The sequence below is a fragment of the Rhinoderma darwinii genome, chromosome 5 (assembly GCF_050947455.1).
Source record: "Rhinoderma darwinii isolate aRhiDar2 chromosome 5, aRhiDar2.hap1, whole genome shotgun sequence".
Classification (NCBI taxonomy): domain Eukaryota; kingdom Metazoa; phylum Chordata; class Amphibia; order Anura; family Rhinodermatidae; genus Rhinoderma; species Rhinoderma darwinii.
The window spans coordinates 187,478,506-187,491,160 of record NC_134691.1 but is presented as its reverse complement, the minus strand read 5'-3'; the positions used below and the strand labels follow the sequence as shown (position 1 = coordinate 187,491,160).

Sequence of the window (12,655 nt, the reverse complement as noted above, 5' to 3'; positions counted from 1 at the left end):
CGTGTATTGTGTTTTTAACTGGGCGTGTTTACGTGTATGACGCTGACCAATCAGTGACCAGTCAGCATCATACACTCCTCTACATTGATTTACACAGCAGCGATGTGCAGCCACATAAACAGAGATTAACGTTACTGCAGTGTCCTGATAATGAATACACATGACCATCCAGCCTGGACGTCATGTGTATTCAGAATCCTGACACTTCTGAATCTTTTCTGTGAGACTCCGGCAAGGGAAGCGAAATCTCGCGAGATTACGGAGGGAAACGAGATTTCGTTTCACTTGCTAGAAACCTCAAAGAAAAGAGTCAGAAGTGTCAGGATTCTGAATACACATGACGTCCAGGCTGGATGATCATTTGTATTCATTATCAGGACACTTGATTAACGTTAATCTCTGTTTATGTGGCTGCACATCGCTGCTGTGTAAATGAATGGAGAGGAGTGTATGATGCTGACTGGTCACTGATTGGTCAGCGTCATACACGTAAACACGCCCAGTTAAAAACACAATACACGCCCAGTTGGACATAACGAAAAAAAAACGCCCAGTTGTCCATTTCAAACCTCATTTGCATATATATAAAATAGCTCATAACTTGGCCAAAAATGAACGTTTAAAAAAAAACAAAAAACGTTACTGTTATCTACATTGCAGCGCCGATCACATGCCATAGAAGATAGGGATTTCAGAATCTGGTGACAGAGCCTCTTTAATGTAGGATATGGAACTTAGATTCTTCATGACTTGCCTGTTATCAGACAAAAACTGTTTTACTACAGAATGTGTCTACTTGCTCCATAGACGGAATACAGGCTGCCTTAAATAGCAGCTTGCATTGTGTAAATTCAGGAAATACAGGGTACCTTCAGGGAATTTGAATTAAAAATTTAGCGGAACACTGCATCTTGTAAGAAGATCTAATGTGATAAGAAAAATATATTACGTAACTTTACTTGGAGTAAATTGCTGAACACTACCCTGAAGACAGCTATACGAGTGTACTATTTCTTTCGGTACAGACAACCAACTTAGGATGTCTCAGGATTTGTTCGAAAAATATCTTAAGCAGTGTTGAATAATGTGACATTGACTTTGATCAGATTAGTTAATATTTTATCACTGCATGCAATTGTACAAGAACAAAGAATGTTCTCGACATAATTTTCTTCATGTGAAAAGCCTTTGTTCAAGAAACTCTCTTATTTCAGCTCTCTTAGTATTTTGTTGATTTAAATAAATCTGTATCGTACAATGTGTGTCTACATGATTTTGCAAATAAATGTTAACACTGTACATACTGTAAAGTAACGTCTGTCATAAATAATTTCTTATATTTTTCCCCTTATATTAGAATTCGCAAGTTGCCAAAAGCATTGAAGGAATGGCAAGCATTTAATGACTTGAAGACCAAGATTGATGACTTCAGTGAAAGCTGCCCTCTTCTAGAAATGATGTCAAACAAGGTACGAAGTCCCTTCTATGTCCAACGTTTGTTGTTTCTAGAGGCTTAAATAGGCGCAGGGAATTGATAGTCAAATATACAAATCATGTTTCATTAACCGTTCTTCTACCAGTCTGGAAATTGTATTATCTGCTCATAAATTACTGCTAGTTATTCATTGTTTGTTTATTTCTTACCAAATATTTATAACCTTGTAATTTTGATAAAATAGTATTCATTTACATTGATAGGTCAATATTATTACTATATCTCAGACCTCAACCTGGACTACATTTTTAGGGCTCTGTTCACATCGATGTTGGGGTCCCGTTCTGACGTTCCGTCTGAGCTTTTCGTCAGAACGGGACCCTGAACAGACACAAACTGACTCGACTACGCTATTGCTTGCGGCAAAACGGAGACAAACGGAAACCATGGGCATCGGATCCGTCACCATTGAAATCAATGGTGATGGAAACGGAAACCTCTGGTTTCGGTTTGTGTCTGTTCAGGGTCCTGTTCTGAAGGAAAGATCTGACGGAACGTCAGGACGGGACCCAAACGCAGATCTGAACAGAGCCTTAACATTCTACATTTTAACTGAGGCCTTATATGGGGCATAATCCTGTCCAGTGTTCAAATGTCATTATAAATTCCACAAAAGAACCCTGTTAATTGAATGTCGTATTAAGATCCTCCATTGCCAAATCTTAACTTTAACCAATGCCCAGCATTAAGGATGTACAAACACCTGCATAGTCCACTGTTCCAGTGTGCATACTGCGTGATATAAAGCGCACAATACTGAACCATGTCGTCTCTGTATTACCTCATCTTGATGCTTCTAATAAATTATCAGATGTTACATTTAAGTGAACAGTATTTTATAAAATACCACTTGCTCCTTGTGGGATAATTTAAGAGCATCCTGTGCTTTGTGTTTCTACCCCAAACTGCAGCATGATTTATTACTGGTGTTTTTGTTACATTTTCCCTATTGAATTTGCTGGGAAAAATAAACACCCTAGGAAAAACACCTATAAAAACTAACCAAGTTTTCCTCCATTATATGGCTTATTTTATTATGGATTTCTGATTGGGTGACACTGACTATTTACAATGCAGTGTAAACTAATATAAATGACATCAACTGTTCCCTTTACATTATTCTCATTAGCAATTTGACAGTTTGCAAATCTAAAGTATGTGTAAAGGGACTCTTAGCACACAGACCGTGCATTGTATGGCCTAAAGCAGTGGTCCCCAATTACTGGGTCGCGGAACAATACCGGACCGTGGATCATTTGGTACCGTGTTGCGGTATCCGCTTTCTGCCCGGGTGGCCACAGGGAATTCCTGGCGAAAAACGGCACCAAACGCTGGTGCAGTTTTTTGCTCAGAATGTCCGCTTTGGACAACTGCAGCATTTAGCCGGCTTGCTAGCAGGCCGGCCTCCTGGGATGACGTTTCATCCCAGGAGACAGCTGCAGCCTGTGATTGGCTGCAGCGGCGGTCACATGGGATGAAACGTTATCCCAGGGCCGACCCTCTGACATCATCCAAGCCGGCCTCCTGGAATGACGTTTCATCCCATGTGACCACTGCTAGAACCTGTGATTGGCTGCAGTGGTCACATGGGATGAAACGTCAACCCAGGAGGCCGGCCTGGAGGAAGAAACACAGACTTTTGGGTAAGTATAAGGTTTTTTTTTTCTGAGTTGCGTTTTTTGCAGAGGAATCCCTGCGATTCCGCTGCAAAAAAACGCAACAACCGCTATTTGTTGTGGGTTTTACCTCCCCAATTAATTCAATGGGGAAAACCCACTACAAATAAGCAGCGTTTTCATAAATACAATTGACATCCTGCGGAATAAAACTCTGCACCGCATGTCAATTTCTGAGTGTTTTTTCCGCTCAGTATTCACGCAGCGTGTGGATGAGATTTGTTCTATCTCGTCCACTTTTTTGCTACTTTATTATGCTGCGGATTTTCTGCAACTAATTATGTTGCGGAAAATCTGCAGTATTTAGGCAACGTGTGAACTGGCCCTAAAAGCCTTTTTTATTTTATTTTAATTTAATTTCAGTCTGCAGGGTGTTTAGCAATGTGCGTCATAAACCCCCCTCCACCCGTCGGTCCGTGGAAAAATTGCCTTGCATGAAAGTGGTCCTTGGTCTGAAGTGTTACTATTGTGTGTCGTTCTACATAGTGTAATTGTATCTTTCTTATATTTATTGTGCAGTATCAATTTAATTTCCAGCTGCTTTCCTCTCTCTAGGCAATGATGAAGAGACACTGGGACAGAATATCACAACTTACCGGCCATAGTTTTGATGTAGAGTCAGAAAGCTTTTCCCTGAAGAATATAATGGAAGCATCCTTGCTAAAATACAAAGAGGATATTGAGGTTAGTAGTGTAAGACTAAATTGTGTCAGCAATTCATCGATAAACCCCAAGTTAGCGTTTTATTTCTACTGATTATTTTCTCACAAGGGGCCGGCCACTGCTTACAGTATTTGGATTTTTTAAATACTCCCTATGAGCAGAAGCCTCCCATATCCATAGCACAGCTTATCGAAACACCAGTTTATGCTTCGACATGTTGGTAGCAGGTATCCCTCCAACCTTCCTGTGCCAGCGAGTTATAGCATAAGTCTCTGATCAGTGAGAGATTCATTTGGGCTGTAAATCTATCACTAATCAAATGCCTTCTGACAAACCCCATTCAGACCCTGTACCCGTAATATAACCTCTGCTTATCCAACAGTTTGTGACCAAGCAAAATAGGTTTTAGACTTGATAAAATTGTAGGTAATTCCTGCTATGTATATTTGGAGGAACAGTCCTTTATAATCATTTTTTAATTATTAATAATATTTAATTGATGTCGTGGGGTTTATGCTGATGTTGTACCGCACAGCAATGTCGTTTTATATGTCTTGATAAGGTTAAACATGAAAAACTGGACATTTCCTTTACATTAGACACCAATATACTTGCGATTAGTAAAACAAACAACAAAATGTTCTGCAATTTCTCATTCCCAGTATTTTAGCTTGCTTCATCAGTCACGTACTTGGATAGTATTATTGCATTGATTCTGAAAGACTTGCCTCTGAGTCTTTAACTTCGTGAGATTTAATGATAGCCTCTCAGATGACCTATCCAGCACTTCTGTCATTTTGAAGCAATGGTCTATACAGAATAAACTCTATTATGAGACACTGACCTGCTTCTAAAAATAAAGGAGTGTGCCTGTTAACTGTAACCCCTGACCGATCTGTTCCCTTCTTGACTTGTGTCTAATAAGGCCACACAGACTCATTTCCTAAATGATACCGGGCCATTAGAGAACGCTTGGCTAGTATGTAAGAATTGTCTTGGAGCTTTTTATATATATATATATATATATATATATATATATATATATATATATATATATATATATATATATATATATATATATATATAATAACATTTATATTTAGTAGAATAGGCTTTTTCTGATATATATATATATATATATATATATATATATATATATATGTATGTGTATATATATATATATATATATATATATATATATATACAGTGAAGGAAATAAGTACTTGATCCCTTGCTGATTTTGTAAGTTTGCCCACTGTCAAAGTCATGAACAGTCTAGAATTTTTAGGCTAGGTTAATTTTACCAGTGAGAGATAGATTATATATAATAAAAACAAAACAGAAAATCACATAGTCAAAATTATATATATTTATTTGCATTGTGCACAGAGAAATAAGTATTTAATCCCCTACCAACCATTAAGAATTCAGCCTCCTCCAGACCAGTTACACGCTCCAAATCAACTTGGTGCCTGCATTAAAGACAGCTGTCTTACATGGTCACCTGTATAAAAGACTCCTGTCCACAGACTCAATTAATCAGTCTGACTCTAACCTCTGCAACATGGGCAAGACCAAAGAGCTTTCTAAGGATGTCAGGGACAAGACCATAGACCTGCACAAGGCTGGATTGGGCTACAAAACCATAAGTAAGACACTGGGTGAGAAGGAGACAACTGTTGGTGCAATAGTAAGAAAATGGAAGACATACAAAATGACTGTCAATCGACATTGATCTGGCGCTCCATGCAAAATCTTACCTCGTGGGGTATCCTTGATCCTGAGGAAGGTGAGAGCTCAGCCGAAAACTACACGGGGGGGAACTTGTTAATGATCTCAAGGCAGCTGGGACCACAGTCACCAAGAAAACCATTGGTAACACATTACGCCGTAATGGATTAAAATCCTGCAGTGCCCGCAAGGTCCCCCTGCTCAAGAAGGCACATGTACAGGCCCATCTGAAGTGTGCAAATGAACATCTGGGTGATTGAGAGTGATTGGGAGAAGGTGCTGTGGTCAGATGAGACTAAAATTGAGCTCTTTGGCATTAACTCAACTCGCCGTGTTTGGAGGAAGAGAAATGCTGCCTATGACCCAAAGAACACCGTCCCCACTGTCAAGCATGGAGGTGGAAACATTATGTTTTGGGGGTGTTTCTCTGCTAAGGGCACAGGACTACTTCACCGCATCAATGGGAGAATGGATGGAGCCATGTACCGTCAAATCCTGAGTGACCACCTCCTTCCCTCCACCAGGACATTAAAAATGGCTCGTGGCTGGGTCTTCCAGCACGACAATGACACGAAACATATAGCCAAGGCAACAAAGGAGTGGCTCAAAAAGAAGCACATTAAGGTCATGGAGTGGCCTAGCCAGTCTCCAGACCTTAATCCCATCGAAAACTTATGAAGGGAGCTGAAGATCCGAGTTGCCAAGCGACAGCCTCGAAATCTTAATGATTTACAGATGATCTGCAAAGAGGAGTGGGTCAAAATTCCATCTAATGTGTGCAAACCTCATCATCAACTACAAAAAACATCTGACTGCTGTGCATGCCAACAAGGGTTTTGCCACCAAGTATTAAGTCTTGTTTGCCAAAGGGATAAAATACTTATTTCTCTGTGCACAATGCAAATAAATATATATAATTTTGACAATGTGATTTTCTGTTTTTTTTTTAATATAATCTATCTCTGACTGGTAAAATTAACCTAGCCTAAAAATTCTGGACTGTTCATGTCTTTGACAGTGGGCAAACTTACAAAATCAGCAAGGGATCAAATACCTATTTCCTTCACTGTATATATATATATATATATATATATATATATATATATAATTAGTTTCTCAATTTGTTTTGCTGAAGGTTGTTTTTGTATGTTTGGTAACTATTTCTATATTAGTGCGTTTGTTTGCATGCCAGATAAGTTCATGTTTTCTAAAATTTGACTATTAATTATTTGGATTGTAAAACACCTGTATATATTGGAAAGATTGGGTACTTTAGAATAATAAAGGCTGCTTCACCCTGGCTGTTAATGAATTGTGGTGTTCAGGATAGTAAAGGTACTAGTGGGTATCATAACATGCAACCGAATTGGAGAGAGGTAAAAACCATCAATCTATGAAGCTGGGGACCCCGCAAATTGTGTGTGGGTTTGGAGAAGCAATCTGACCAGCAGGTGACATTTCCTCTTCTATATCAATTTGCTTTGTTCTGCATGTTATGAACTATAGCTATCTATAAATGAATGCGTGCGGAGATGTAATTGTTGTATGAATATTTATATATAACAAATGAGAGTACATCAGCACAGGAGCCCTTCATTTGTGTGTCTACTGCGTAGCTTGTCTTTTTAAGTACAGCATATTCATTTTTTACCGACTTCAATTAGCCATGCAAATAGCCTTGTGCACTTAAATTAAATTACGTGGTGACTGTGACTTGACTGTATCAAACACATAATTAGAAGAATCTGGAACAGTAAAAATGTTCTAGTCTTTCCCAATATGAACAAACACCATTACACATCATGTATGTATTCGGGGAATAAGTGACCTTGTGATGGCAATCTATCAGTGACCATATTCATTTTTCATTTCCTGCATAGAAAGTGAGGACAAAAATATAAAAGGGTTATCTGTGGACTGAGAAGTATTAGCAGTTTACTCACTGCAGTATGTTAGTACACTCGCTAATATACATTCCGGTCCCCCGTCGTTCTGTTTATGAGACTTTAATAAATTTTTATAGCGCTGGCGGGGGACTGGAAGTCTAGTTGCACAGCCTTCTTTGATGACCATATGAGTCGTCGTCATGTGACCAGCCCCCCGCTGTACTCTATGTATGAGAAGTAGCAGTGGTACAGCGATTACATAGAGTACAGCCGGGCCGGTCACATGACGAAGAGTCGTGTCATCATGAAGGAAAACTGTGCTGCTACACCTCCGGTCCCCCGCCAGTGCTATAGAAATCTATTAAAATCTCATAATCAGCGCGACGGGGGACCGGAATGTATATTAGCGAGTGTACTCACATACTGCAGTGAGTACACTGTTAATCATTTTCGTTCCCCACATAACCCCTGTTAAGTCATTTTAATTTATGAGGCCCCAACTTTTAGGTTTTTATATAGTATGCCATTTAATAAATGTTAAGGATACATTTTATGGAAACTGTTGTGTAGATCCCTGCTTATAAGGTTCTGTTCCCATTGTGTTTGACTACGCTTTTTCATACAGGGACATCCTGCAAGAAAAAGCGTTTACAGCGTGGTTTATATTTTCTTTTAACATGGGAAGCTTTTCGTAACATATACTACTGCATTCTTATACAGTGGCATATACGTCGCAGCCCTCCCTTGGTGGTATACATCGGAAAATCCTGCAATTGGAGCAGAGCCTACAGAGGTTGTAGTGGGTCCCATACCATTTAGACATAATCATTCTTAACTATACTATAGAAATGGTGGTATCTAGTTCTCTGGCAATACCTTCCTTTGCATACTTTTTTTTAGGACCATTGCACTCCTATATAATCGCTACTGTAATTGTTTTAGTTACTTACATACTTTTAGGCCAGATTCACACGTCACATATTTATTGCAGAAATTAGATTGCAGAATCCACATCAAAAGTTCACAACAAAGTACAGTACGAACCCCAGAAAAAAAAACCTGCAGTGGATTCTAAACATTCTTCGGATTTTCAAATCCACAGCGCGCCCTATCTGTTGTAGAAATGCAACACTTATTTACAGCAGATTTGATTTATTGCAGTTCAATGAGTGAAATCTGCAGCTGTATTCGCATCAAAATCCGCGACAAAATCAAAATGTAACGTGCATTTCGTTGCAGATTTTAGTGTGGGTTTGTAGAGAGCCTAATATTTATGATATTTATAAACCCAGCCTTAGGGTCTCCGGTCAGATTTTGTGATCTGTGGAAGCTTATAAAATAGGGACTAACTAAGGCGGGGTTCACATCACATCTAGGTTTTACATTCAGCATGTAACTTGGGAAATTCTCAACGTCGAACGTGCCCATAGACTTGTTTTCGCCAGATGTATGCCAAGAGAGTCCTTTTTAGATACGTTTTGTCAGTATACGCCAGTATGATTTTTAATTACAACTATTTAATGCTTGGTGGTCGTTTTTTTTATTTTTATGGAATAATGGAAGTTGTATAAGTCTTAGGCATACAGTACATTCAGTGGAATATTTGAAATAGGCCTGCCGAACGTAATGCCTGAACACAGTATGAACCTAACCTAATTATTTTGAAAGCCAACCCATAAGCAAGAGCTTTTTGCCCTCCATCTAGTAGTAGCTTGTCAGCAGCGAAATAGTGTTTTCCAGTAATTTACTGTAAATGAATGAAAAAATTGTCTCTAGGCAATCACTGCAGCCAAGTTATGACATGATTTCCACTAAAAGGAATTGTCGTAAGACAATTTACTGCTGGAACACAATACTGTTTATTGGTTCCTTGGCAGTGGAGTTGGCACTCAATCTTTTGTTGGCCAAATGATATGGTTTCTGTTGTTGTTCTCATTATTCTCTGAAGTTTAGATTTATTGAGCTTACCTATCAGCATGTCGTAGTGCCTAACAACTATTAACGAAGGAATAAATTATGGTATTTTATAAAATGTATTTGAACACAAATAATAAAGCTCACAAGCTGAGCCGGCGCTATTACAGTATTTATTTCAACCTACACCACATTTAAATTATTAAACACTGATGCAGGATTAAGTCCACAATACATTTGATGATCAGAGAATATAATACAGCAAGGAGTTCAAAGAAGATTTCAATTTAACAGCAGACATACAATACAGATTCCATTATTGACGGATATAAATTAGCACCTCTGACCGCACATGTTCTTTCAAATCTGTATATTAACCTTATCCTTTACTCATTTTTGATTATTGATGTATAGGTTGGTTAGTGTCAGAATGTCAGATTATTGATGTATAGATTAGTTAGTATTAGGCTATCTGATTATTGACGTATTGGTTGGTTAGTGTCAGAATGTCGGATTATTGATGTATAGGTTGGTTAGTATTAAAAATGCTAACCAACCTATACATCAATAATCCGACATTCTAATACTAACCAACCTATACTTTATCTGATTATTGATGTATAGGTTGGTTAGTATTAAAATGTCTGATTTACTAAAGTATAGGTTGGTTAGTATTAGAAAGTCTGATTATTGATCTATAGGTTGGTTAGTATCAGAATGTCTGATTATTGATGTATAGGTTGGTTAGTATCAGACTAATAATCAGACATTTTAATACTAACCAACCTATACATCAATAATCAGATAAAGTATAGGTTGGTTAGCATTAGAATGTCGGATTATTGGTGTATAGGTTGGTTACTATCAGAATGTCAGATTATTGATGGATAAGGTGGTTAATATCCGACTATCTGATTATCGATGTATAGGTTGGTTAGTATTAGAATGTCGGATTATTGATGTATAGGTTGGTTAGTATCAGAATGTCGGATTATTGATGTATAGGTTGGTTAGTATTAAACTATCTGATTATTGATGTATAGGTTGGGTCAGGGGCGTAGCTAAAGGTTTATGGGCCCGGGTGCAAGAATTCAGCATGGGCCCCCCTACCCCTCCCCTACCCCTCCCCTACCCCTCCCCAACACCACCATCAACAGACCCCTGCGCACGCATATGTCCAGACGCCTTGCCCAACAGCCCCCATAGAATAAGGCCCCCACAGAGTATAATGCTCCCATAGCTGCCCCCACACAGTATAATGCCCCATAACTGCCCCATACAGTATAATGCCCCCCATAACAGCCCCATAACGTATAGTGCTCCCCATATCAGCCCAACAGTATAATGCCCCACATAGCTGACCCAATACAGTATAGTGCCCCCCATATCAGCCCCCATACAATATAATGCCCCCATATCAGCTCCCCATACAGTATAATGCCCCCATATCAGCTCCCCATACAGAAAAATGCCCCCATATCAGCTCCCCATACAGTATAATGCCCCCATATGAGCTCCCCATACATAATGCCCCCCATATGAGCTCCCCATACAGTATAATGCCCCCATATCAGCCCCCATATAGTATAATGCCCCTCCATATCAGCTCCCATACAGTATAATGCCCCCCATATGAGCTTCCCATACAGTATAATGCCCCCATATGAGCTCCCCAAACAGTATAATGCCCCCATATGAGCTCCCCATACAGTATAATTGCCCTCCATATCAGCTCCGCATACAGTATAATGCCCCCCATATCAGCTCCCCATACAGTATAATGCCCCCATATCATCCCCCTTACAGTATAATGCCCCTCCATATCAGCTTCCATACAGTATAATGCCCCCCATATCAGCTCCCCATACAGTATAATGCCCCTCCATATCAGCTCCCCATACAGTATAATGCCCCCCATATGAGCTACCCATACAGTATAATGCCCTCCCATATCAGCCCCCCATACAGTATAATTCCCCATATCAGCCCCAATGCAGTATAATGCCCCCCATCTTATCAGCCCCCATGCCATATCAGCCCCCGATGCAGTATAATGCCCGCCCCACCATATCAGCCCCCATACAGTATAATGCCCCCATATGTGCATAATACAAAAATAGCATAATTACTTCCCTATCCCCGTTCCCACGCCGGGTGGAGGATCCTTCGCCTCCTCCGGTGTGCGCTATGAGTGACTCGGCGCAGACAGGCGCGATGATGTCGCTACATCCCGCCTGCTTGCATTGAGCCGCTCAGGGCACAGTGAATGCTGTATCAAGGAAACGTCAGCTCCTTGCTCCAGCATTGAATGGAACCGGGACCTCGGTGAGTGACTCACAACCACCCGAAGGTCTTCACACGAACCCCCAGGGGGACGCGACCCGAAGTGTGTAATGTATTGTGTTGTATTGTGCAGTTTGCGGTGGAGAGCGGAGGGGGGCTGTAATTTAACGGGCCCCCCCTCTCCACCGCAAACAGCACTATACAACACATTACATTACAAGGCAACACAATACATTACAAGCCAACACAATACAACACAAAACAATACATTACAATACAGACTCTGCTGCTCACCTGGAGTCCTCTGCACCGGCTCTTCCACTGCACTGGGTGGAAGACGTGTCACGTGACAACACGATCACATGGTACACTAAGTGTACCATGTGACCGTAACCAGGAAGTGCCGGCTTCACGGCACAGAAAATTTATTTAACAAGCATGCTGTATGGTAACGGGGGCCCGTGGGCCCCCAGGCTTAAGGGCCCGGTCGCAACTGCGACCCCTACAGCTACACCACTGGGTTGGATAGTATCAGAATGTCGGATTATGGCTGTATAGGTTGGTTAATATTAGAATGTTGGATTATTGATGTACAGGTTGGTTAGTATTAGACTATCTGATTATTCATGTATAGGTTGGTTAGTATCAGAATGTCTGATTATTGATGTACAGGTTGGTTAGTATTAGACTATCTGATTATTCATGTATAGGTTGATTATTATTAGACTATCCAATTATTCATGTATAGGTTGGTTATTATTAGACTATCTAATTATTCATGTATAGGTTGGTTAGTATCAGAATGTCGGATTATTGATGTATAGGTTGGTTAGTATTAGAATGTCGGATTATTGATGTATAGGTTGGTTAGTATTAGAATGTCTGACTATTGATGTATAGGTTGGTTAGTATTAGGGTATGTTCACACGCTTACTAAAAAACGTCTGATAATACGGAGCTATTTTCAAGTGAAAACAGATCCTGAATTTCAGCCGTTTTTTAATTAT

General features: G+C 39.8%; 1 protein-coding gene across 1 annotated transcript in view; it reads left to right on the top strand.

The window, feature by feature from the left end:
- Positions 1-12,655, top strand: part of LOC142651748 (dynein axonemal heavy chain 5-like) — a 298,958-nt gene that overhangs the window by 84,446 nt on the left and 201,857 nt on the right. The window contains exons 33-34 of the mRNA XM_075826792.1: positions 1,358-1,469; positions 3,727-3,855. Coding sequence (XP_075682907.1) covers positions 1,358-1,469; positions 3,727-3,855 — 241 coding nt within the window. The remainder of the gene's footprint in view (positions 1-1,357; positions 1,470-3,726; positions 3,856-12,655) is intronic.